Source organism: Calypte anna, chromosome 2 (genome assembly GCF_003957555.1).
Source record: "Calypte anna isolate BGI_N300 chromosome 2, bCalAnn1_v1.p, whole genome shotgun sequence".
NCBI classification, from domain to species: Eukaryota; Metazoa; Chordata; class Aves; order Apodiformes; family Trochilidae; genus Calypte; species Calypte anna.
This window is the reverse complement of record NC_044245.1, coordinates 5,307,232-5,334,699: the sequence shown is the minus strand read 5'-3', so window position 1 is coordinate 5,334,699 and position 27,468 is coordinate 5,307,232. Positions and strand designations below refer to the sequence as shown.

Genomic DNA, 27,468 nt, shown 5'->3' with positions numbered 1-27,468 from the left:
ACAGAGTGTTTACTCAGTATTTATGGCAAAAGGTGGTTGTTATTATTATTTTTTTTCCAAGTCCAACTACAGAGATGAGGGTATGTTGTTGAAATAAAATAATATATATTTTGAAGTGCCAACTATGTTACTAACAATGTGTTAGATTATTAAAAGTAAAAAAAAAAATCTGAAAAAAGCCCAATTACTTGTCCCTGTTTGCCTCTTTGTCTTACTTGAAAGCAACATGGGTGAAGTTGGGAGGCAGACATGCTTCATTTCTTAAAGTTTTTGGTCTTTGTAGGTTTTTTCATGCCTAGTGGTGGTAAAGATGGGCTGCTACCAAAGAGATTAATGTCTCTTTAAACAGATTCCAGTTTGCTCACTCCCCCATCTAGTTTAGTCCAAAATAGCCTGGATTTAGTGATTCTTTGGCCAGGATCAGGCCACTGAGCTGGCTGAGAACTAATTATATGCAGTTTTTTGTCTCACTGGATGAGATTTTCATTTGAATGATTGAGTTAAACCAGCTGGAGAAATAGAGGACAGGGAGGTGGGGGAGATGTGGGGACAGGACCACTCTATCCAGGTCCAGGATGGGCTCAGATGGACTGCACAGAGAGGCCAAGGTTTCCTTTGCCTGTTATTCACTTAAACCAAGGTAGGCAAGATCCATGGGAAAACAAAACATCAGGTAGGCACAGCTGGGAGAAAGCTGCTGGAGCCAGGTGGGAAAGCAGCTGAGATGAAGATGGGATGGACCAGTCCATGATGGACAGTGATCCCAAGACATTTCTCTCCCCTCGAAGAAAGGGACATGGTCTGATAGACCCCATCTCTGAGTAGATTACAAAGTGCTGGAGCCCCACTCTAGGGAAAAGCTCTGATGGAAAAAGCAGAAGAAAGAAGCCAAGGCCCTCCAGACACCACAAAAAGCAGGGAGCAGCATGAAAGGAAGGATGGATGTGGGTGAGAAGCCTTCCTTCAGAGACCAGAGGCAGAGACTAAAATCAACTTTCCCCACGAGGAGAGCAGCTACAGTTCCCAACAAGCCCAAATACCAGGATCTGTTCCCTGTAAAATCCCATGATGGGTTTGGAGTCCCACATGGATGGGTTGCTGAGCATCCTGGCAGGAGGAATGAAACTGATTTGTAGGGAACCATCTTGATCTCCCTGATCAAGCTGTATTTTCACCTCTCTCCATTTGCTGGCTTGATGCTCATGAGGCCCAGTCATGGCTGGGAGGTGGAATCACTCTGGTTTATTGAGTAGCAAATGCAATTTGCTAATTTGGGGAGCTGGCAGGAGCACCCCACAGTGGGGTGATGCAAACAGTGTTGCTTCCAGCAGTGGCAGCAGAGGCTGGAACAGGGATAATGTGCACACCAGGAGCACTCACACAGGTGATTCAGCTGATTTGTGTCTCTGCTTGACTCTTCCCTTACTCTGTAAGGTAATAAATCTGTAAGGACTCCACACTTATTCTGTGCCAGAGGTGGGGGGAGGTTCAATGGGGTTTGGGCTGAGGCAAAACTGGGACAAAATGCTGGCAGGAGGATGAGGGATTTGGGCTTATTTGAAGTAACTACCAATTCTTAAACACAAAGATGTGCCCAGAACCCTCCAGTGCCTGGAGGTCCCTGACTCCAGCCAGGTGGTGACTCTTCTCCATTACCATGTGTATTGGGTGAGAGCTCTTCAGTCCTCAACCATCAGCCTCCTGCAGCTCCATCCCCACATCCCTGCATCATCATCATCATCATCCCTGCAGTCAGGCCCTACCATAGGCAGTGGAGGGGCTGTGGGGCAGGCTATATTGGCATAGGAATACAAATGGTCCTGGCTATGTGGTGTTTGGGAGCAAGGAGGGCCTCAATTCTTCACTTTGTTCTTTATTTTAAAAAAATCCACCCTGAATCTCATAAAGGATCAGGTGTTGGAAGGATCTGGGCTTTTCTCTACAGTGGTCCTACCCCAAATGCTGATCAAGGACACAGGGGTGTTGCTGGCTGTTTATTTGGAATCACCAGTCAGATTGGACATGGAGTGAAGCTGCAAACCCACATCTTCTGGCTTCTTCCTTTCATTTATAGTTGTATCCCTTACTCACTCACTGATGGGACACATTTCCCATGTCCCCTTCCCCCCTGCCCCAGTCAGATTGAGCTCACAGTGTGGAACCCACCCTCTCAGCCCCATGGACATCACAGGGCTGGAACCCTGATAAAACCTTCACTGGGGCACATCATGCCTCTGGTCACACCCAAACCCCTTCTGGCTTCCTCAAACCTCTGGTCTGCAGGCAGGTGGGCTCTTAACCATCACCTGGTTATACACATGGGGACCAGGTAAGATTGGAGATCCCCTCTGAACAAGGAAAAAATCATCAGTCTTGTCTGGCAGTCAAAATCAACAGCTGTGTCTAGCCCTAAATCTCATCATCCTCTTGAAACAGATCAGCTAATAAATATGTTCCTAATAAGTGGGGGGTTTTTTTGTTTGGTTTTTTTTTGGTTAGTTTTTTTTTTTTTGTGGTTTTGCTAGGTTCTCATTTGTTTTACCAGCACTGGGTGATGCCTGTCAGCCTACAACTGATTCTTGCTGTTCTTTGTCAGTAGCTTTTTGCAAGGTGGAAAGGGCTGAACTGGCTGATCTCACCCCATGGACCATCCCATCACACATCTGGCTTCCCCATTACCTTTTTCCTGAACCCAAGGCTCCCCCTCTGTCCTCCTAGAGCTTCCCTTTTCCCTCCCCCCACAAAATGTCCATAGCAGCTGCACTGACCTTTGTCTTGCCTAATTTTAAACTTCTACAAATGAAGGAATATCATGAGTTTGTGCACGTGGCAGTTCGCAGAAAGGAGAGGAAAGAAGAGGCTACAATAAGGTTGTGTGACACACACTTCTCTTCATGGCTATCAGCAATAAAGTGTCAAAAAGAGGCACAAACCCCATGCAGAGTCATTTGTGCAAAAGCTTTTGCCTCTTTGGGTTCAGGGTTTGCAGGGAGGAAGGAGCCATCCCCTGAGCAGCAGCTGCAGTGGAGCTTGGCCTGGTTGGGGTGGTGGCTTGGGTTCCTGGGGCAGATGTCTACATTTCTTCCCTGCAGCTCCTGAGACAGTGAGGGTTGGGGTCCCAGAATCCCTGGATGCCAGATGTGGTCTCAGAAGAGTCCAAATTGCTTCTTCTCATTCTGCTGCTTCCATTTGGGCATCTGGTAGAACTCATCCTTGGACTTCCCAAAGATGTCATGGAAGTCGGCATCAGAGAGATAGAACTGGAGTGGGAGGAGAGAGCAAGGACAGATCAGCTCTGACTTCTACAGAGGCTGGGACACCTCCATCATCTCCATCCCTTCCCCACTGTGCCAGGGATAACCCTGAACTCCTGGCCAACAGCTCCTGTCCTGGTGCCTGTGCTCGTGGTGGGATGTAGAACATTTCAGCAACTGTTCCTCATTCCACTGGCAAAAGCACTAGGGGAATAAAAGCCTCCCAGCCCAAAGAGATGCTCTGGTTTTGAAGGGTTCCTGCTAATTATGCTGAAGCCAGGACAATTATTTGAGCCTCAGAGATGTTCTGATGGCCAAAGTTTTGGGTGGGATTTTTTTTTTAGGTAGCCGATTCACAGGGAAAGCATCTCCCCTTCACACCATTCCCCCCTGGACTGAAAATACAAAACGTTTTGTAGATAATAGGCTCATCAGTGATACTCAGAAAGACCCAGGAGGAAATTGAGATTTATTTTTCCTCAGCACTCATGGACAGCCCAGCTGAAATAAAGTTATTAGCACTCAGGCATGTCCACAGGGCAGAGCTGCTGGCCTGGCTGTGGAGTTTGGCCTCTGCCAGGAGATCTATTGGAGCAAGGTGTTGATCAAGCATTGAATCAATGATTTGTTTTGGTTGGAAAAGACCTTTAAGATCACCAAGTCCAGCCACTGACCCAGCAATGCCAAGGCCACCACTAAGCCATGTCCCTCAGCATCACATCCACATGGTTATTAAATCCCTCTAGGGATGGTGACTCCACCATTCCCCTGGGCAGCCTGGGCCAGGGCCTGACAACCCTTTCAGTGAAGAATTTTTTGTCTAAATGTCCCCTGGCACAACTTGAAGCCATTTTCTCTTGTTCTATTGCTTGCAAATTTGGAGAAGAGACCAACCCCCACCTTACTCCAACATCCTTTCAGGTAGTTGTAGAGAGTGAGATGCTCTCCCCTCAGCCTCCTTTTCTCCAGGCTAAACAAGCCCAGTTCCCTCAGCCTCTCACCACAGGATCTGTGCTCTAGAAGTTGTACAGTTGCCTCTTGTGTAGAGAGCAGAGGGGCCCCTTGTGTCCCTCCTGTTTCCCAAACCCTTGGGCTAATCACAAGTCTGAGTTTCTGTGTTCCTCCCTGCCCCTGGGTGGGATTTGCTTTAAGTGCAAGAACAAGAGATCCCCTCTGGAAAGAGTTTCAAATGAAAAACCCCATGTGAAAAGCAGCTCCTGGCTTCAGGCTCAGCTGTATCACCTTGTTTCACTGGAACTGTAATTTTAAGCCTTTGTCCCTCCAAGGGGACAAAGAGATTTGGTGGCAGAATTCAAAAACTCTGCCAGAAGAGAAAATTAAATGACTACTTAAAATTCATTAGTCTGCCATAAAAAGAGGGAAATACTTCAACTAAGGTAAAACTACTGCAATCTTCTCTCACAGAGAGAGAGCTCCTGTGTGTCCAGCCAGTATCTCCTTGAGCCTGAGGCAGGACTTCACAGCCTGAAGTACTTTTGCACTTAGGCAGTGACCAAGTCCCAGGTTAAGCTACAAGGGCATCAAACCAGCAATTCTGTCACCTCTTTTTTAGTGGGATCCACTCCTTCTGGGAGTTCATCCACTGTCTTGTTCATCAGCACCTCTCTGGAGTAAATGCCTTCACCATTGGGCACCAGGGAAGGGCTGTTGCTGCTGTTGCTGTTGTTGCTGCTGTTGTTGTTGTTGCTGCTGTTGTTGTTGTTGCTGCTGTTGTTGCTGTTGCTGCTGTTGTTGCTGTAGCTGTTGTTGTGGCTGTTGCTGTGGTTTAAGTGGGATTTGTACTCTGGGGAAGCACTTCCCATACTTGATCCAGCCAAGCTGGTCATGCTGAGGGTTCTCTTATTCAGGCTGATGTTGTTCAGGTCCTGCCAAATGGAGGAAAAGGTGTCAAAGCAAGAAGTTCTGGCAGAGCAACCTGAGGGCTATCCCAGGATCTTCTTCTCTTTTGGGGCTGGGAGGACTGTTCCTGGCACAGATTAACTGTTGGGCTGTTGCTTTGGAGAACCAAAGCAGCAAGGAGAAAACCTGAGTAAAGCCACTAGTCCAGCACCTCCATCAATGTTAATCTTGATGTTAGGATTGCTAAAAGCACAGGACTGAGGAGACCCCTTAGAAGATACGTAGAGTAGTCTCATTTTTCTCAAGATAACAGCAGTGAAGGTATGTGTGGGAGGACAGAAGAAGAGATTAGATATTTGTCATGTCTGAAACTTCTAAATTACCTGTGTACCCCTCCCCAGCTTTCCATCTCTCCTGGTTCAAAGCCCTTGCTAATTCCTTCCTCTTGCTCCTGTCCAGGGCAGAACCAATCTCATATGATGATCAGTTTTGGGTCTGTCAGGACCTTGTGCTCCCTGTGCTTTTTTGGATCCCCATTGGTCTGTGCCCTTCTTAGCCAAGGTCCCCTTGTCCAAGGCCTCAAGGTTCACACACACTTTTATTTGCTTGGGTAGCTCAGAAAGCACCTGCTCAGCCTCTTGACCACAGACTGCTCACCAGGACATCTGGGGGTACTTATGGATTATTAATCACATCTCCCTCTGCTTTTCACAGCTGAGCACAGCTATGATCTGACAGCCTGAGATCCCCATGCTTGCTCTGATCACAGAATGGGGACATGGGGATGTTCCAACCCAGGTGTTTCCCACCTATATAGCTGAGAAACCACTCACCACTTTGATCTCAGAGATGCCTGACACATCTCCCAGGCTGTTCTTCATCTCCTCATAGGACTTGCCATCCTAAAGGTAAAGAGAGTTGTGAGAAGCACAGGCCACCTTTGATTAGCATATGCTCTGTTCTCTAATGTCATCAGGAGACCACAGGAGTGTTAAAGCCCAGAAATGCCCATTGAGGTAGCATCTGGTGCCCTCTGCAATCCCCAGCTCCTGGAACCAGGACACTGCCAGAATAGGAACTTTCACTTGAGACCAAAGAAACAAATGGACTGGAGCCTTTGCAGTTGTACAGTAGCAGGCAAAACCTGGAAATCTAAAGACTTGAAGGCAAATCAAGACAAATTAATTTTACTGCTGGATTTAAGGATTTTAAATTTTAAATAGATCTTTCAGTGCCTGAAAATTTGGGACAAAAGAATATTCCCTTTTTTCCCCTTCCTTGATACATTTTGCTAAAGCAACAGATTTTTTGAAAGCCCCAGTCCTTGACTACTTGTAATTTGGTGCTATGTACCTACCTCTTATTTCCTAAAAAAAATAAAAATAAAAAAGGAGTATAGTGGATATATTGGCAAAGCTGATGACTTTGTTCTCCTAAACAGCCAGGAGATGTTGGTTCGTAGCAGAATTGTCCAACAAAGTTCCCCAACAAGAACAAACAACATAAACACATGGACTGCAGAATAAACACATTCAGACCCAAAGCTGAGCAAGGAACACACACACCAGATGTTTCTGGGATGTCAACAGTTTTGATTGCTTGTCTGTGGTTGCTGAAGTTGCCTACAGGGGATATTTTTAGAGGCATATATTTTATAAGCTGCATCCTTGTTTTTCAGCAGTTTCTCAGAAAAAAAAAACCCAAAACAACCCAAACACAAGTTTTGCCCTTTGTTCTAAACATCAACATTGTTTTAAGGGTCAGTGCTCTGGGATTTGCTGTCTTATCTGTCCAAATCTGGCTGTCAAGAGAGAGAGCCTGCTCTCTACCACCCTGCTGGCTGCAGAGACAGACAATGCAAACCCAACAACAGGAAATAAAATCTCTCCAGATGAGATTTCCTGCTGTCTGAAGTCCCCTGAGGACCTTCACCCCATTGTCCTACCTGCAGGCTGGGATTTCACTCCCAGTCCTGTGGGCAACCAGAATCACAGAATCCTTTTTTGTTGAAGAAAACCTGTTAAGGTCATCGAGTCCAACCAGAAGAAGATGAAGGGGCTGAGCTCTCATCTTGGTGGGAGAAGGGGGGAATCTCACTGGGAAAAGGACTGGGAAAACACCACCCTGGAGAGGAGCTTTCCCACTCTGCCCAGCATCTTTTCTTTATTTCCCTTCAGCCATGCCCACCAGTGCCATCGGGTGGTAGGAACTGATGCTCACAGCCCATCAGCCTTGCTTCCCCCTGGCTCTCAGCTTTAAACCAATATTCCAGTAACCCCCAAAGCCCCTCCAGGATTCTCTTTCTTCCCCATATATTCCCTGCTGCAGCACTGAGCCCCTAGGCTGGCAGGTGCCTGGAGTTAAGAGCATCCCTCCTACCTCTGCCCAACCTCACTCTGCACAACCAGGGGCCAAGGCTGGGTCCTGACAACACAAGGTGAAGCCCAAAGCATTGGCCACACAAGCAAATGTCCACTCACATTCTAGTTCTGAAATTATTTGAAGCCTCTGTGTTCAAAAGAGGAGAGAAAGGACTTCCTGGGGGCAGGTTTCCATTTCTATAGAGTGAAGAGGTGGCGTTTGTAAAACACCTTCTGAGAAGAAGGTTTGTGCACAGGGACCAAAGGTGACTTTGCTCAGGAGCTCCTGGGTCTGCAGACCTGAATATGACACCTGTCTGCTTTTCACCAGAATTTACCCAGAATTTGGGTCACAATTTTTTCTCTGTGGACGTATTTTGAACTATGAACATTTCTGCTTCTGCTGTCACCTGGTTTTGGCCGAAATCACAAATCTGATTGGACACAATTTTTTTTATATATAAAAATGGGAATATTGTTAATGGCAGCATATTTACTTACAGCTGCAAAAGTCTCAGTTTCAAGTGGTTTTTTGCTGGCAAGAGAGCAGACATTGCTCAGGTAGCACCAGGAAGTATGAAGCTCAGGACACCTCATTGCAAGGTTTTGCTCCATACACCTTAGAGGACATGTACACTCCTAATGACACCCTTTAAACACCACTGAGCACATGTGCACACCACAAGGTTTTCCAGCAACTTACACTCCATTTGTAGGGGTCCCAGGCATTGAACCATCCTGTGAAGTTGAGGGGTTCATAGCCCTGCTTCACCAGGATGATTGGAGTTGCCAAGTCTCTCCCTGCTGGATGGGTCTTGAGATATTCCTTAGCAGAAGCAATTGCCTCGTTCCTCTCATATGTGTTGGAGGCTTTGCCAATCCAGAGGAAAATCTGCAAGGAGAGGAGGTGTTGAAGATGAGTGAGCAGTTAGGACCTGTGCAGATGTGGTTGTTTTGTTCTCTCCTGACAACTGAAGCAGAGATAAAACTGGAAATGTTGTTTCTCAGTATCTCCCTGGGATGTTGAGCCCAGCTTTACCCCCAGCCCCAGCTTTTGAGACAGGCACAAAGCACAAATACTTCAGAAAACAACTCTTGGATGTTTCAAGAGAGCTAAACCCAGACCTTACATGGCCAAAACCACAGAAAGCAGACACCTTAGAGTCAGTTTCCAATAGTCTAAATCAAGTCCTCACCACTAGTGCTGGAAAATGAGGGTGGGGGGGTGTTTCTGGGTGCCACCCCCTTGTATGAGCTGGCAAAGACTGGAACAGGTCCAGATCATCTTGCCTTGGAGAAAGGCATGGACCAGGTGTCTCAGGTTCCTCCTTTCTGAAACAGGGATATCACCTTTCTTGTGTTTTGTACCTGGGTGAGAAGGGTTGGACATTCTCCTGCTTGTCTGACCAGGCATCATGAAGGGTTTGGTGATGGGACAGAAGGCATATTGCCCTTGGTTTTGTGCAGAATGACAAATTAAGCCATAACCTGCTTGAAAATAGGTTTGGGGAGAAAGGAGGGAGTCATTGCTGACCTCTTCCCAGGTGTCTAGCAGCATGACATCATCTTCATCCAAGTCTTCCTGGCAGAAACCCACCACCTCTGTCATGATGAAGCGACCTGTCTGGTTGGAGCACTCGAAGAGGCGAGGCTGGTAGTGTGCACTTTGCTCTTGAAACCTTCCTCATGCATGGCAGGGAAAGAAAAAAAAGCAAGAGAAATGGAAACCCCATCATTTGTTACCTGTGCCCTCCCACTGCTCGTTTTGACCTTGATGGAAGAGGTGAAAGTGTGGCAGGACTCATCTGAAGGCCTGGAAGTCAGGCAAGGTCAGGTCTAAGGGGATTCTTGGACCACTGGAACAATCTTAAAGGTAATTTTTTCTTCATTCAGAGAGGGCACAAGGAGAACCCTTCTCTCACTGTGGAAATGAGCCTGAAATGAGCCTGGTATCAGGTGAAATTCACATCAGATCAATTGTTTGCCAAGGAACCCATCACCTTCCCAGAGGGTTAGAGAAATCCACATTGTTTAAAAGCAGATTTAGTTTCATGAATCTTCTGAGGCTGCCCATAAAGATGATAATGGCTGGGAATGGAGCATGTGGTTCATGCAGCCCTTAAGATATGGGACTGTAGAGAAAGGAGAGTCTAACACACTCTTGTCTGCAGGGTTCAGATCTGTAGCTCCTACATCACAGACCTAACCCAAAACCTAGGAGAGACATCTTGGTGTGGTTTCTGTCCAAGCTTTTGTTGATATTCTCACCTGGTGCTCCCTTTAGTGAGGGCACACAATCAAAATGCTTAACCACATTCCTGAAAAGTTTTGATCCCTTGATTAATGTTTCCTGGTCAGGCCCAGAAGAAGAAGCAGGTCACTCTTACCTCTTTTCACTGGCATAAGGTGCTTTGCCTCCCAAGGCTTCCCAGAACTCTGCTGGCTCTTGCCCTTCCAAAATGGTGTGCTTGTCCCGTTTGGAAATGATGTCAGCCACCACTTTTGCCATCTCCCTCTCATCTCCACTGCACCCCTGTTTTCAGGACACAAGATTCAGGTGGAGTTAGGGACAAGACTGCCAAAACTTGTCTGCAAGGAAAAGCTGGCTTGGGAGCCCCCTTTTGCAGAGAGTTTTAGACCTGCTTGAATGCTTGCAAGGGTCTCATCTGAGTCAGTCACTCAGAATCCATCTGTAGCCCTTGAAGGGGACATTCAGTGTAGCCAATGGTATTTAGAACAAAAGTCATGTAATCACAGAGTGGTTTGTATAATCACAAATATATAATCACAGAGTGGTTTAGTTTGGGAGGGACTTTTAAAGATCACCTAGTTTCAAACCCCCTGCCACGGGGTAGACCAGGTTGCTCAAATTCCCATCCAAACTGGCCTCAAACACTTCCAGGGACGGGACATCTTCAGGTTTTCTGGGCAACCATTCTGCTTTAGTTTGATCTGCCATCTTATCCTGAAACACTGGATAAATTAACGTGCTCTATGCCTGGCTAATTGCTTGCAGCTGAAAAACCTGGGGTGCTTTATTCAGCTGAAAGCTGTATGAACATCTCAAATGAGGTGAAGTGAACCCCAAGATAGGTTACTTCTGTAGACAGAGGGCTGTGCTACCTCTGACCCACCACAGATGGAGCCTTCTCCTGGATGCACCTTCCTCCATTGCAATGAATGATCCTGCCCAAGGAGACACCTCCTACACATCCACACCTTAGTGGAAGTAGGAATCTCAAGCCCCACATCAGCAATATTGCCTCCCCTAGACTCACTGCTGTCTCACCTTCCCACACCACAGGTAGCAGACTTGGCTGGTTGCCAGCAGGAAGACATCATTGGAGTTGAGTGAGGAAGCCCGGGCTGGCACCTCTGTAGCCTTTGTGTTCATCTCATCTGTGCCCTTCACCTGGAAGAGGCGAATCCCTGCCTCGGGAATCGACTTCTGAGCCCGGCTCGTGCCACCCTGCAAGGGGAGAGGGAAATATGGCATCAGGAGGCAAAAAGGACACCCAAATCCAGGGTGTAACTGATTTGAGGGAGAAAGCCTTGGGGCTCACAGCTGCTGCAACCACAGAGCAGGGTCCTGCAGAGAGTAGGTGAGGAGTTCCAAAGACCTTCTGGTTCCAGGTCAGAATAAAACCCCCATGACATAACTTCCACATTTCTCCTTGGTTACTCTGTGTCTCAAACAGCTCCCATCAAGATGCTTAAATTCAATGTCAGCACAGAATCATAGAATTTTCAGGGTTGGGAGGGACCTTTAAGATCATCCAGTTCCAAGCCCCCTGCCATGGGCAGGGACACCTCCCTCCAGCTCAGGTTGCTCAGAGCCCTGTCCAGCCTGGCCTTAAAAACTTCCAGGGATGGATGGGGCTTCCAGCACCTCTCTGGGCAATCTGTGCCAGTGTCTCACCACCCTCATGGGGAAGATCTTCTTAATATCTAATCTAAATCTCCCCTCCTCTAGTTTGAATCCATTCTCCCATATCCTATCACTCCCTGACATCCTACAAAGTCCCTCCCCAGCTTTCCTGTAGCCCCTCCAGATCTTGGAAGGCCACACTAAGGTCTCCTTTTTATCTCCAGACTGAATAACCCCAATTCTCTCAGTCTGTCTCCATAGGAGAGGTGCTCCAGCCCTCTGAGCATCCTAATGGTCCTTCTCTAGACACTCTCCAGCACATCCATGTCTTTCTTGTAATAGGGGTTCCAGAACTGGACACAGTACTCCAGGTGGGGTCTCAGATCTCTGCAGAGCATTTGCCATGTACAGTGGGCTATTCCCAGAACTCTGATTCTCAACTGCATTCATCTGGACATCTGCCATGGAAGCTGCATGGTGGAACCAACACTGAGAGCTGAGGGCAATCTCCCTCTTCCCCAGCCATTCCCAGTGTCTCCATCACAGATGTCAGCAGCCAAAGCAGCAAGTGAAGTGGGTCAGTTGTGAATGGGATATAATTCAGGCAGGAATGACTGAAATCATGGAACCCTGTAGGATATTTTGAATGATCTTCTGTGAATAGTGGCATCCGTAATTCAGAGGATGATTGTCTTATGGTAACTGCAAAATATTTTGGGATAGGATTGGAAAGAACATCACTTATTAATGCAGGAGCTCAGAGGTGGACAGCTGCATCTGGGTCAGTCTAGGACTGTGCTTACACATTTGGTGTTCTGACTACTTGAGGAGCAGTAGAAATGTTCCACTACTTCCTTCTGCCAGTTTGTGCAGACCTGGCAGTCTCCTTTCCTGAATATCAGCCCATTATTCTGGACTACTTCCATCCCAGCTGCCAAGCCACCCTTGGTGCTCACACCTCCCATTGCCCATGCACACAGGGCTGTGTTACCTCATAAATGATCAGCTTGCCCTTGAAGATGGCCAGGAAGTGTGCAGGCTCCTTGCCCATGGTCACCCGAACCTGCACAGCCTCATCCCCATACTTCTTGTCCAGCTCAATGGCATTGAGGGCACAGGCAGTGATTTCATCCACAGAGGCATGGCGACCCTGGAGGAGAGAGAGATGCCCTGGGAAATGAGATGGGATGAAGGGGAGAAAGCTCAAAGTCCCAAAGCTCCAGGTATAATGTCACGAGTTAAAACATCCTTCAGCTTAAACAAGTTAAAACTTGTTTAGATTTCACTTGCAATATGGTCTTGGAGACTTGACCATCCTTCAACCCTTCTTCTCTCTGCATTCTAGGGGAGGAAAATACACTTGAAAAAGGAAAGCAGAGATACCCACATAGCTACATGAGTCCTGGAGCTGAGGCTTTAAGGTACAATCTGAAAGACTGCAAGGTTTGGCCTCAGCACTGTAAGCCCCCTGATCCTTCACTCTTTCTGTCTGACATAGGTGGCTTTCCATGTGATGCCAGCTTGGGCTCAGTGTCCCTGCTGCCTAAAAAGCACAGCTAGGGATATTTGCAATAGAAAACTGTTGAGGAAAGGGCACCTGAGTTCCTCTGCGTGCCTGGGGTGGGATTTTGGTGTGGAATTGCTTCCTTCAGTTTTTGGGCTTCCAGCAGATACAGCAAATGCCTTCTGCTTGGGTTTGACATACCTGCCACATGTAGAGGACATAGTGAGGCCTCCCTGACCTCAGGTAGGTGTACAGGATGAGGTAGCAATCACCCCCATAGAACTGCCCATATGTCTTGGGATTCACTGGTTGCATTTGCAAGTCCTCAATTCTCCACACCTAATGAGAGAAACATCTTGATGAGCAGCAGTGGAGTCAACGTGAAGACAGAGCACAGATCCTTTGCAAGCAGTGCACTCAAGTTCAGGTCTGCAGTTAGAAAGATAACCCTTCCTCTCACTCCTGGATGCCAGCCTATCTTACCTCAGCTTAATTAAGTCCCTGCAGGCCAAACCTCTACAGTGACTGTCACAATACATGTGCCATTAATGGACTTTCTGCATTTGGTGGCCTTCATGGGGGAGCAGCCTCCAGGTCCTCCTCAGCCCCACAGTCCCTCTCTCAGCCAGCTCCATCTTTCATGAGAGAGCACAAGAATGGGACAGAGTCGTCTGCTCTGCACCAGTTTGGTTGATATGGACTTAACTGGGAGATGGTGTGAGAAGGGGGTTGATTGTACCAGTCTTATGACCCACACAAGTGGCAGGAGAGGAGTCATCTGAGTGACTGCTTGACTGGTCATGGGTTGGAGGAGAAATTCTCCTGAGCTTCTGTAACTGCTGCTCTGGAGTTCACAAGCATTTTGCTCTGGCTCCAATCAGGCTTTCTTGGGGAGGTGGGCACACCTTCACCTCCACAACTCTGTGCAGCTGCTGGGTGTGAAAAAGCAGCTGTTTGGGCACAAGCTGATTATTGCAAAATGAACTCTCTCACCTCTATCTCCCCAGAGGCATCATCTACCATCCTCTGCTCAGCAGCAAGCTCTGGTCTGGCATGGAGCTGAGTGGTGTCAAACTTCACCTGCTCCACCTTGGCTGCATGCACCAGTAGAAGAAAAACAGGAAGCCAGTGAATGCACAATAACACACAAACCCTCTGCATCACCCTCATGCACACACACACACACACACACACAATCATCACAGATGTGAGAAGATCCTGGTCTGTGGTTGCAAGGAGCCAGTCTTGCCACCAGGAAGCCAATGTTGATCTTGGAATGTCAACACTCCCATGTTGACCTGCATGCTCCAGGGATGAGCTGGTACCACTATCAGTTGCCTCCTGACTGAAAATTCATAATTGTTTTCAGAGAATCACAGAATGGTTTGTGATGGAAGGGACTTTAAAGATCAACCAGGTCCAACCCCTCTGCCATGGGCAGGAATTCCTAGCACCACACCAGGTTGCTCCAAGCCCCATCCAATCTGGCCTGGAACACTTCCAGGGAGGGGGCAGCCACAACTTCTCTGGGTGACCTGTGCCAGTGTCTCACCACCCTCACATTAAAGAATTTCTTCCCAGTGTCTAACCTAAATCTACCCTTTTTCCTGGGGTAATCTAGTATCTGATCTAAATCTCTCCTCTTCAAGTTTTAAACCATTGCTCCTTGTTTTCTTGCTACACATCCATGCAAAAAGTCCTACCCTAGCTTTCTTGTAGACCCCCTTGGATTTTTGTTTTGCAAGTCTATACTTATTTTGCAGATCTATACATATTTCCTTCCTTTTACAATATCTCTTTCAGAAGTAAACAGGCTATGTTTCTCCAGTTCATGGTAAAGAGAGTATTTATGGGCAACATGGAGAGAAACAGAAATGGGGAGAAAAGAGAGAACCTGGGAAAGAGATTTGCAGCTCTCAAGCTATTATTGATAGAGATATCAGTATATGTGTATATGTATATATATATTTTATATATATATATACATGATGGAGTATGTTGAGAATCTTTGCCACCATCCCATCCTTCACCAACAAGTTCTCTCTCTTCAGTACTGCTTACTCTTGGGGTTAATGCATTGTAATATTCACTTCAGCAGAGCGATAAATGGAGGCACCATTTACCCCCAGTGTAAATACAGAGTAATTCCATTGACGTCAGGAGGGCCTTGGGTGGATGCCAGTGTAAATGAAAGCAGAATGTTGTTCCATACTTCCTTATCAGGTTCAGCACTAGCCCTTCACAAAGAAAATTAGGAAGTTCTGCAAGTGTGAAATTTTGCAGACAATTTTTCAGAGGAGAGTGGTCTCCTGCCAATATTTACTTCCAGCATAAGTGGCATTTTGGTTCATGTAAGAACCCTCAGCAGGTCTGAATGTTATGCAGTTCCTACTGAAGAAAGTGGAAAATACAAGGCAGGAGAAGAATGTGCACCAGAGTTTCAAGACAGTGAAGGCAGGAGGCAGTTAATGTGGATGATCCCTCAGCTGTTGCTTAGCACAGGTAGAAAAATCAAGTCCAGGACAAACATACTCACCAATTTTACCAGTGGTGTAGACTTTGCCCAGACCTTGTGTTTCATCCTTTTCTGTCCACTTCTGGAAAAGCTGTTTAAACATGGCTGACTCTGCTCCATCGTTGATCACTTCAATGTTGGTGGAGGAAGGATAGCCTTTAGCTTGGATGAAACCCTGATGGCATTGAAAAAGAACATTAGTGGAGACACACCAAGCTTTTCACAGCCATGAGAAGAGGGACCAGGTGGACTTGGACCAAGACAAAGAGTGAACGTCCCCCACTGAACACAGTGGCACAACCAAGGGCAAGATTCACCCCATGACTTGCATTCAGATGTATTCTACAAGCTCTCACTGTATCCCCCATGTTTATTTCTGTGTTTAGAGGAACCCTGCCCCCAGAGGCTGGTCACCTGGAACACACCCTAAACTTCATCTGCATGGCACCTTAGTCTTGAAGAAAGAAAATCACACTCAATGGGTCTAATGAAAAGCCTCCTCCTCTATCTCAGACAACTCCATAGGTAGTTTCTGGGGATGGATCGAGGAATAAAGGGATGGGAGCAGTGATGTGGTGTGCCCAGAACCCAAGAGTGCTTTGCTTTTCTCAAAAAATTTTGTCACCCTCCAAAACAGGAAGATTTTCCTCCCTGTAGTGTGATGTGTATGTCAAGTGACAGGATGGAGGCAGCTCAGTGCCCCAGAACATCATGTGTGTTCCGAAGGAACCAAACTCTTACAACTCTTGGGGCTTCCTTTTCCATCTCCTTCTCCTTCTTTTCATTCTCCTTCTTTTCCTTCTCCTTCTCCTTCTCCTTCTCCTTCTCCTTCTCCTTCTCCTTCTCCTTCTCCTTCTCCTTCTCCTTCTCCTTCTCCTTCTCCTTCTCCTTCTCCTTCTCCTTCTCCTTCTCCTTCTCCTTCTCCTTCTCCTTCTCCTTCTCCCTCTTCTTTTCCTTCTTTTTCTTTTCCCTTCTTCCTTCTTCTCTTTCTTTTTACCTTCCTTTATATTTTTTTTCTCTAAAAACAAGTAATTTCTTCACAACAGAGCTACTACTGAGTTAAAAGACCACTTCAGCAGAGGTGCTTCATACAATATGTGAGGGAAGAAGATGATCTGTGCTCTGCCACAGTGCCAAAGTCACTGGGAACTGCTCTTGTGTTTATCCCAGCAGGTTCCAGGATGACCTGGAGGTCCAGTGCTGACAGCCACAGTTGGGGAAAGGAGCTCTGAGCATTCATCTCCTGCTGTAAATACTGCAGCCACACACTAACTACCTCCAGGGAAAAGCAGAGCAGATGGTCTTCCCATCCCTCCCACCTGCCACACTGAGAGAAGGAGATATCTTTTGTTCTCCATGTGTAGCTCAGGGCCAGAATTTGCAGAGCTGATTGCCTACTAAAAAATGTCTGATTCAAGCTTTTGAAAGGAGCACAGAGGACTCTGAGCGAAGTTTTAAAGCAAAGTTTTTCAAAGCTTTTCCTCTCCAATACAGCAGGTACAATCCATATTGAAGCTGGGTGTCTCCAGGTAAGACCTTATTGATGGTGGGGCCACTGAAGATCAGCATCTCTCAGTACAACCTCATTGAAGATGAGGCTGTTCATAGTTTTCATATAAGTGAACAGATGAATTAATGCTAAGTTCCCTTGTAGCCTTTATTCAACTTGTAAAAAACCCACCCAATGCCTTATCCTCTCAGGCTCCCTTGAGGTTATTTTTTTTCTGCCAGAAGAGAACTACAGGACAGCTCATTTGGAGGAGCAGCAGAGGTGCCAGGGCACTACATGAGCCCTGTTCTTCCCAGGCTGGCCAATCAGAATTAACAGCAGTGGATAACAAATCTCTTTCTACCCAGTGGAAGAGCTCTGCATCACCTTCAAATTCACCCACAGAATTTGGGCCCAGACCCATTTGTGCTGTGAAGAAGACTTGTTCCCTGTCATGGACTTCAGGTCAGGGCCTGAAGAACCTACATGAAAGATCTGGATTTTCCAGAGAGCCCAAGAAATCAAGGTCCTCACTGACTTGCCCAAGGTGTTGCTCTTGGTTGGGAGCATGAGTTGCTTTCCATGCTGGCTGGGGCAGTGGCATTAGGAGATGGTCTCCAGTGAGCACCCATGAGCTTTGTTGCTGCCTGCAGTGTGATCCCTCACTGTCCCCACCATCCACAATATTGGGTCATGGATGTTAGGATATAAGAACCCTTTAAAATATCTGTTTATGGACCTGGTGACCATGAATTTGCCTAATCCCATTCTTGACCCTGCTGATACTCTCTGCTTCCATCATTGCTTGAGTCAAACATGTTCCACAAGTCCACCATTTACTCTGTAATTAATTTCTTCTACTTTTTCTTGTTTTTTAATTAATTTCCTCTTACTTTTAGTGTCAGATTTTACTTCTAGTGCAACCTGGTGACTAACAATTTTGGATTTACATCATCATGGCTCCATCAGACATTCACTTTACCTCCCTGTTATTACACAGGCCAGCTTCTCAAGACATAGACTGAATTGTAATTAGTGGTCAGGTCTACATTAGCACTTAATTAACCTCCATTGCACTGCATTACAACTCACCACAGCTCGAGTGAAGGCTGCTTTTTTCTCTTCCAGGCTGGAGGATTTTCCTCTCCAGACATAAATCTTAAACCCACCTTGGTCTAAAATGTAGCAGTCCTGCAGTGAAAAAAAAGACCATACAAATGAAACCCTAAAAATATGTAAAAAGCTCTATGTGGGCAAAAAATTTCATTTGTATCCTATTCAGCTTGGATCTTTTTCAAAAACATAGATCAGATGTAGATTTAACTCATTTCCTTGCCTTGCAGAACTCTATGCCTGGTGCAATCATTACCAGAGGCAGAAAAGTCTCTGTCCTCTGAAAACCTTAAGGCAGAGGATCTGCAAGGAATTTCCTTCCAGGAGGGATCACTGAGACCAGCCACTTGTTACAGCAGGAAAATATCTTCATGATTTTTGTAAGATGGATATTTATTTGCTCCAAATTCTGCAGATGGAGGGCTATCCCTGAGCATCAGGTATTAAGGAGCCTTCTTTCCATCTGGAATTCATTCCTGGCCTGCAGCTCTCCCTGACTCTGATTGCCAAGCTAATTCCATCCTTGGCTGAGAGGGTCAATTCCCCATCTCTCATCAGAGAAGCTTCTGTGCACCACCCGTGAGGCTGTAGGAGGGCTCTGGTGTCCTGTTTGCAGAGGACAACTGATAAACCTGAGTGATGGGAGAGCTGAGAATTTTCAGGAAATGGGGGATCCCACTGGAACAGGTGCTCAGCAGAAAATTAAGCAAGCCACAGCATCCTTTTCTTGCTGTAAGGGCTGATGGCTTTCTCTCACCTCATGCTGGAGCAGATCCTGTGTCAGGGGCCGGGTGGCTATCTCCTGTACCACCAGGTCATTTTCCTTCTCATAGACACTGAAAGACAGAGTAGACCAAGCAGAGTCAGGCTCCACAAAGCTTGCTGTGAGAAGGGATGGGGTTTGGAGAGGTCTCCAGGGAGATCTTAAAGCACCTTCCAGTACCAAAAGGGGTACTGGAGATGGACCTCTTAGATTGGACAAGGGGGAGACATTTTAAGATGAAAGAAGGTAGATTAGGAAAAAATTCTTTACAGAGAGGGTGATCAGACATTGGAATGGGCTGCCCAGGGAGGGGGTGGATTCTCCATCCCTGGAGGTTTTTAAGAAGAGACTGAATGTGGCACTGAGTGCCATGGGCTGGGAACCACGGGGGGAGTGGGTCAAGGGTTGGACTTGGTGGTCCCAGAGCTCCTTTCCAACCTGGATGATTCTGTGATATAGATTAGAGATTAAGAAGAAATTCTTTACTATGAGGGGGGTGAGACACTGGCAGAGGTTGCCTGCGGAAGGTAAGGATGCCCTGCTCTGGTGGTGTTCAAGGCCAGGCTGGATGGGGCTAGGAGCAGCCTTATCTACTGGGAGGTGTCCCTGCCCATGCAGAGGGGTTGGAACTGGATGATCTTCAAGGTCCCTTCCAACCCAAACCATTCTGTGATGCTACTGGAGCCCATGCCCAGACTCACTGGTAGAGCCTGACATTGGCTTTCTGCAGCTCATCAGCCTTGGTGTCTGGGATGGCATCACGGAGCTCTCCACGCCTCTCCCCCAGCACCATCTTCATGATCTGCATGAGGTCCGGGGAGTCCTTCTCATTGTCAATGATGCCAATTTGGGCACGGCCACCTCTTTCACTGTCCCTGATGCTGCGAGCCAGAGCCAAACCCTGCAAGGGGATCAGAGGAGAGGATGAGTCCTGAGACAGGCAATGGATTCAGCATCCCTCAGACCTGAGCATCACTAGCCCAAGACAGGTTAGCACAGCTCTCTGAAGCTTCTAATGCCCTCCAAATTGAGCTATTAAAAAAAAAAGGGATGTGTCTATAATGCCTGTTTGTTAATTAATTCTCAAGAAAATGTTGCTTATTACAGTCACTGCTGGTGCTGGCTCCTGCAGGGCACAGGAGTGTGGTAGGCACAGCAGGCATCACCTCTGTATGGCTGTACATGAGCAGGTCCAATGATCTTCTGAAATAGGCTGGGGGAAAGATGGACACGTGCTGAGGGCTATGAGGTTGGATGCTGCAGAGCTGCAGGACCCTGGGAGCCCCGTGGTGACATTTTACATTTAAATGTTTCAAGTATTCAAAACAAAGAACCAACAACCCAGGGATGTTTTTTGTAAAAAAAAGCAGCGTGAAATGCCAAGAAATTAATTAGGCTGAAATCTCCATTTCCCAGTGAATCCTTTTTCCATGGCTCTTACTGGAACAGCTTTGAAAGGGGCCCCTCTTTGTTAGACCCAGGAAATATCTGTGGGATTCCCAGGCCTGAGATGAGCCATGTCCTGTTCTCTACCTGCTCCCCCTCTTCTGTGTCCTCAGGGTTTTTTGTCTTTTCTACACCCTCCATTGCATTTTCTCCCCTAGTTACTGTGTCCTGGAAAACTGTCTTCCCTAGGTAGCTTCTCCCTGTCCTAGCTCATCACGTGCCATCATGTGAAGAGCAGACCCACCTGTCTTCAATGTGCATAATGATTGGCCACCAGTTTGGCCATCAGCTTTGGTCATTGATGTATCTTGCTTCATTACATCTCTTTCTTAGTTCCTCTATCAGTAAAATAAAGATAATGACCCCTTTACAAAGTGCCTTTAGGTCTATGTATCTGTCATCATCTGGGTTATATTTTCCTGCTTGTCTCAGGCTGGAATTCCATGTGATGCTGTAGAAAACCTAACTAAAATTCACCTACCCAGGGGGTAGTTACTGCAGCTAAGCCTGCTGGCACTGCTGGCTTTTTTATCCCACATCATGCAAGACACAGAGCACAGAGAGATGGAGCTGGACCTTCCCAGAGAGAGCTGGATGCTCTTCTGGACCTGGAGCTAGTCCTGTGCTCATGGCTGTCCATGAAACTAAAGCTGACACCAGGTCTGAGCTGGAGCAAAACACTTTCCTGGGCCTTTGATACCAGCAGATGGGCAAGTAGATGACTTATCATGATCTTCTCTGTTAAGGTGTGTGTTGTTTGTTCTTCTGAGATTTGCAAACATTAAGTGGTGATTTGTTTGGGGCTTTTTTTTTTTTCAGTTGTTTTGGGCTTTTTTTTACCTTCTAGGCATCAAAAAGTACTTCTAGTAAGCCAAGAATCTGTACTCACCCTGGTTTTCTCAGCAATGCTGCAGCTGGGTCCATTCCACTGAATCAGCACTTTCCCAAGGTCCAGCAAGAAAACATCACCCTTATTGAAACTGTCCCAGGAAAGTGCTACCTGTCAGGAGGAAATGAGAGGGCTTGGCAAGCCAGTGGGGACAAAATGAGAGCCCCAGGGGACAAGTCACAACCACTGCAAACTTGCCCAAGGACAAAAGAGCTGCTCTCACATGACATGATCATTTTTTCTAGCTCTTGGTTATTCCCTGAGCCAAATGATTTCTCTGAAACCCGCAAGCAAGGTCTTCAAACTGATCCTGTGGTGGGAGTCCTTGAGCAGAGACGAGCTATCTAGCAGGCAAACCTGGCCAAAAATGGGTGTAGGAGGAGAGGAAGGAGAGAAAGGGCCATAAGGAAGGTGTTCTTACCTCTGTGGCTGACACGTGCTTCTTCCCCTTGACATGAAGAAGACGTTTGATGTTGTACATATTGGTCTCCACGTGCTTAAATCCTGAAGCCACTCCTCCCTTCTTGAAGCTGTTGGGTAGCAGGGTGTAAAGAGTTAGGGCTGGTTAGAAAACACCTTCTCCTCTCTCTTCTGAGGATATTTCAAGTTTTTGGTGACAAGTAAAAATCTGAAGCTGAGCTGATGTCACCTCAAAGTCCTAAAAATGGGATCTCAAATGCTGTGTTGCCTCATTTTACTGTTCATGGTCCCTGGCCAAATCACAGCTCCTCACAGTGTCCATCCACTTGGTATGGGTTTTATCTTGTTCTTGTGCCTCTTGGGAGAAGGTATGTAGATGACCAGGGAAGTTGATGGCAATGGAAACCTAACCAAACCTAAAATCCCATTAAGCATGGCAATGGCATCTCAGAATTGAAATTTTCCATACATTTTCAATTAAAAAACTAACACATTTCTGCAGAAAGCAGACTTCTTGCTAAGAGTTGGATTTGTTCAAAACAGTTTTGTTGGAAACAACTTAGATAGGAAATTGTTGCCATAAGTAGAAAAAAATGTAATTGTAAAAAGGTTCAGGACACTGCCTTTCCCTCAGAACTGACCTCCCCATTTTGTTCCTCCATCCTTGAACACTCACTTTGCAGTAGCTGCTGTGAGCATTCTATTGCCTCTCTGCATGATGCCTTCCCCTCCTTCTCATGCAACTTTGCAAACTTCACTGTTTTTTTAGGCAAGTCTAACCCAGTTCCACATATCCTAAACCATTTTAGAAAACAGATCAAATATTCAGGCTCCAGTAGTGAGAGAATGTAAATGCCATTTATGGGAGAAACAATTGCTGAGAGCTTTCCAGGTTTTGCTATATGGGTAATATATCTATTTCATCATCATTTAAAGAGACTACAGATGTGGATAGGTGTGTGATTCACAGGGCTTCAGACCTGTTTGGTGCAGTTTAACATATCCACAGAAGGACACTCTGGTGATTAGGCCATCAAGGTGTGGAAAGAGCCTGCTTTAATTTCTCATTCTGTCTCAGACTACCTGAGTGGCCTTAGGCAGGTGGTTTAGACCAAGGTGAAGCCCAGCTGATTTCAGAGGCAGAGAGGTTCCCAAATAGGCTTCTAAACCTATGCACTTTTGAGGGTCTGAATTTTAGTCCTTCATTGTCCCTTGCTCATCTGTAAGATGAGAGAACAAACTACTTCTGTTTCACAAAAGACCTGAGGGAACTCATGAGAGGTTGTAGAGATGCACAATACAGAGGTTTCAAAAAATAGACTGGGATATAGGACATTGACCAAGGATGGGTTTTCATCTGAATTTTCTTCAGCAGTTTAAATCAAGACATTTAGTGGCAGTGAAGGGCCTCCTGGAGGATGGCAACTGGAGTCACCTTCCAAAGACTCCAAAGTGAGCAAAGACTACAGGCTTGGATTCAACTCTATCTTCTAGATGGCAGAAGTCCAGAGCCAAACTATCCTTCCACTACAGGAATATTAGTCACAGTGTGAGCCAAATCAGAACTTCTCTTCAAGGGGGATATTAATGGTAAGTGCTCTGAGTGGGCATATTAATCTAAAGTGTGTGGAGGAGAAGAAAACTCTAGGATGAACACCAGGGATGCAATAACAGCAAATATGTGGGGAAAGACCAGTAGGGCAGAACACCATGGTGCCAGTGCCAATGTTTACAACTGATTTTTCCAAACTGGAAATTTTTTTCTTCTGAATTTTGACCAGCTTCAGTGCTGATCCATGTTTCTTGGATATCTGAGATGCTGATGACTGCGACAGAGGGAAGCAGAAGGAAGCCCAGGGACCAGGACCCACCTCCTTGCAGGGAATTTTTACCCCACTCACATAATGCCATTTCTGAAGTAGCTTTGGAAGGTCTCAGACTCGTGTCCTTGGACTTCCCGATGCTGCACAGGGTTCCCTCTGAGAGCGTTGTCCAGCTGGGTGACATACATGGCTGCAGCTCCTTGCTCATCCTGAGATGAATCCTTGCCAATCCAGTAGTGCAAATCTATAGCAGAGCCACGAGAGGTTCTTTTGGTCTGGAAGAGGTGGGAAAGGTGAGTCAGGGTGGAGGCACAGCCCATGGGTGTGTTTTAAATAACATTACTGTGCAGGGAGATCCTGGAGCCCCTTCCAAGGGCCTTTCCCTGTTTCTTCTGGGCAAGGAAAGATAGGACTGGAGCCTTAGGATGCTCCCTGGGAGCTCAACCTGGAGCAAGGGACCTTACTTAGCAGAGCATTTATGGGGTTTATGTACACCCTGAACTGAAGGGTGTTTCTGTCTGATGTTCTTTTATAACTCTTGTTATCAAGGAAAACCGAGCACCCATTCAATTACCAAAACTATACTTCTGTGTAGTTTGATCCCCAAACTTAAAGGAGACTCTTCTCATAGATCACTTTTTAAAATGTAATGCACATGGCTACTTATTTGCCTGGAGACACTGCTCTTTCCTTCCTGTGCTCTTTTTCATGTCACACCACATAATAACACAAACTGCCTCAGAGTTCCTGCTGACTTGCAAAACAGACACAACTCCAAATGAAGCTGAGCCTGTGTGTGCATGCTGAGATTCATCTTGTTACAGAAAAACCCTGTAGCCTGGAAGGAGGAGGCAAGTGGTCTGCTGACAGGTGGGCTTATCATTCTCTGAGCTGTGCCACTTATTTTTCTGCACCTGCTGTGTTAAACCCTATCACAGACACCTGGGAAAGGTAATGAAAGCTCATTTTCTAAACTGGATTTGACACTCTCTGTTTGTTTGCTTTGTGCAGTGATACCACAGAGAAACACAGCAGAAGAACTTGAATACAACCCAGCTCAGCTCCTCCAGGCACAGATAATTAATTTGTGGCAAAATCACTGAATTTAATGCATTGCTGTTGGAGACAAGCAGAGTGCCATTGCCCTGTGGGCAATCTGGGTATGGAGAGCTTCTACTCAGGATGCAGAATGCAAAGATGAGTGTTTTATCCTCCTGTCTGCAGGGGGAAAGGACAGCAGTGAGCTGATCAAGGGCTCTTCTACCTGGGGAAGCTTTTGCAACATAAGCTGAGCTTGTGAGCATCACAATCTAGATTCAGCTCCATGAAAGGACTCTCACGTGGTACTCTAAGCACATCTTTGGGTGGCTGATACCAAATGGATTCAGCAGTCAAAAAGTAGCATGAAGACATGTGCATGGACAATTAGAGCAGGAGACTCCTTCTGCATCCCTGTCCCAGCCTGCTCCCCCAGCCTGACTCTTACAGGATGTGCATTGGTTCTTGTGGGGCAGTGGAGGTTTTCCTGTCACTTGGGTGATGGAGATGTTTGCAGGAGGGACACTCAGACCCAGGAAGTGGGAAGTGATTTTGGTTTCCATTGTGTAAGGCCAGTGTTTGATCCAATGGGACCTGGATTGCCCTGTGCAGATGAAGAGATTTGGAAGGAGTTTTGGGAGCTGAGTGCCACACACAACCCTCCCACACAAGGGACTTTGTAAAGCCCATGTAGTGGAGCTGGTTCTGAGAAGTTTTTCATGCTTATGGCTAGCCTGGGTTCAGTTGGTAGCAAGTAGGTCTGGACCAGATTTGGGAGGGACAGATGAAGTGTCCCCATTAGGATGGGGACTTGATAAAGGTTGCAGGACCACACAGAGTAGGTGGCACAGCTCCAAAACCCACATCAACTGCTGAAAATGAAGACCCTCCAACTCAGCCGACTCTCACACCCCTAAAAGACTCCCACACCATGCAAATAGGGGCCTTGCATGGTCCATATTTAGTTTTCCAGGAATGCATTGGACATTTTTCCATGTCTAGGCACGATTCAGTTGATTAAAAGATAAATAATTTAATGAATTACTAAGCTAGTTCCTCTGGACTTCTGATTTACCAAACATCCATTGTTGTTGTAACAGCCAGTGTGAACCCAGGTGTGTGATGAGATGGTGAACCCCCATAACCACATTTACCCACAGTGCTGCTCTCACCAGGGAGGCTACCAAGGATTCAAGTCTGAGCTAAAGAAAAAGGGTTGGATCAGCTGCCTCCTAAAGAGACCAGTATTTGCTGTTCTTACTCACGTGCAGAATGATGTAACAGTCCCCTTCAAAAAAAGTCCCATAAGACTTCTCAGGTACAGGAACCATCTTCATATTCTGCAAGGAAATGAGTGTTGGGGTCATTGCTACAACTTGAGAGTTGGGTATGAAACAGGACAGCTGGGCTGCATGAAACTCTGAGGTGACAGGGATTGGGGAAGGAAGAATGGGAGCTGTGCTTTCAAGCTGAGAAAAGCTGCTTCTGGGGGAGATCCCAAAAGTAGCAAGGGGTGAAAAGAGGCAAATGGTACTGCTGCTTGGACAGATCAACAAGAATTTTTGCCCTTCTGCAATCCTGTAGGACCTAGACATCAGTGCTCCAGAGCTTGCCTGTGCAGGGAATTTCCCAGAGGAGTGAGAACATCTCATCCTAGGTTTAGTTTGGGGGCCTGATTTTTACTCAGTACCCTTAAGCTGAAGGTGAACTTACAGAGCTTTTTCAGGAAAAACACTTTGCCAGGGACTCCCAGCAACCAGCCAGACTTGAAGACACTGATGTGTCCCCCACTGATGTGTCCTCCCTTGAGGACACTGATGTGTCCCTCATCCCTCCAAACTCTAACTGCAGACTTCATTTGATACAAGTGTGAACCAGCCATGCCTGCCCAGAGTAGGTGCCTGGATTTGTCACACACCAGCACACAAGCATCTCTTGGCCTTGAATTGGCTCTGTGGTTCTCTGGAATTAGAGTCTTCCATACTTTTGGTGGCCTGACTTGTTTCCCAGCATACCAGCCTGCCCCTTGGTAGGCCACACATCTCTAATTACAGATCCTCTGGGAAGAAGCCTTTGTGCTGTCCTTCGGAGAGAAATGGAAAGGCAAAGACCCCATGATACTTGCAACATAGCTGGGACCTGTAGAAGGCCACCACCACTTAGAGATGTGGTTTGGAGCCCCCTCCCCATTGCTCTCCTGGGTGAACTCTGGAACTCATTCTAAGCCCCCTCTCACTGCATGGAAATGTTCTTAGTGAATTTGACCAGAAAAAGGCAGAATTTAGGACAGCTTCCTGGATCCAAACCAAAGGCTAAGACCACCTTAAGCAGAAGGTGACCTCTCACCTTACAGAGTGGGAAGTGCAGATGGACTCCATGGGATGCCTTTGCTATCCCCATGGCAGCTGTTGATATGGACTAAGGCTACCTAGACTTAACCCCTCTTCTTGGTGAAATGGTTGATTAATTTCTGGTGTGCTAGTGCAGCCTTGTGTTGGTTCCTAATCTTCCAGTGCTGGAGGAACAGTTTCAGTCCCACCACAATCCTATTTCATTAGTCAATATTATCGATATTATCCCTGTTTTACAGAGCAGGAAACCAAAGCAATAATATGTTGAAAGGTGCACAGGGAGATGTTGGGTTTCCTGTTTTTCACTGAATCTTATCTGTAACTCCCTCTTTTCCTACCCAGCTTACTGCAAGAACATCTCCTTCTTCAAACACATACACACACGCAGAGGACAACTTCTGTCCCTGCCTCTTGTCCTACCTCTATGCTCCATATCTGCAGTCCCAGCTTTCTCTCAATAGTTGGGAGGTTTGTGTCACCGTCTGTCATCCTGCAGTCCGAGCTAGAAGGAAAAGAAAGAAATAAAAACAACTCTGTAATCAGATACATAACCAAGTGTGCTGGGCAGCTGTTTTTTAATTCCCATCAGTGTAGGTTTAATACAGTTATTCCACACCGTGAAGTGGATTCTCTTATCTCTGCTGGCTAGGAAGAGGGCAAAGTTGCAGTTATCAACAGTATGGGTTGATGTACCCCCATTCCCAGGATATCCATGCTCATGGGGAGCCAAGCAAAGGGTGGGATCACAGACAGGAAAGACTGGATGGGATACTCT

General features: G+C 46.6%; 1 protein-coding gene across 1 annotated transcript; it reads right to left on the bottom strand.

Moving 5' to 3' along the window:
• Positions 1-2,711: 2,711 nt before the first annotated feature.
• VILL (villin like) lies at positions 2,712-27,182 on the bottom strand. Its single transcript, XM_030445122.1, has 19 exons — positions 27,114-27,182; positions 25,608-25,682; positions 23,383-23,579; positions 21,483-21,591; positions 21,062-21,172; positions 19,428-19,627; positions 18,721-18,799; positions 17,943-18,041; positions 15,383-15,536; positions 13,840-13,940; positions 13,048-13,185; positions 12,334-12,492; positions 10,764-10,943; positions 9,862-10,007; positions 9,009-9,153; positions 8,178-8,366; positions 5,948-6,016; positions 4,817-5,140; positions 2,712-3,260 (listed from the first exon to the last, which is right to left on the bottom strand). The coding sequence occupies exons 1-19, from the start codon at positions 27,180-27,182 to the stop codon at positions 3,147-3,149; spliced, it is 2,658 nt and encodes an 885-aa protein (XP_030300982.1). The 3' UTR covers positions 2,712-3,146.
• Between the last annotated feature and the right edge of the window lie 286 nt (positions 27,183-27,468).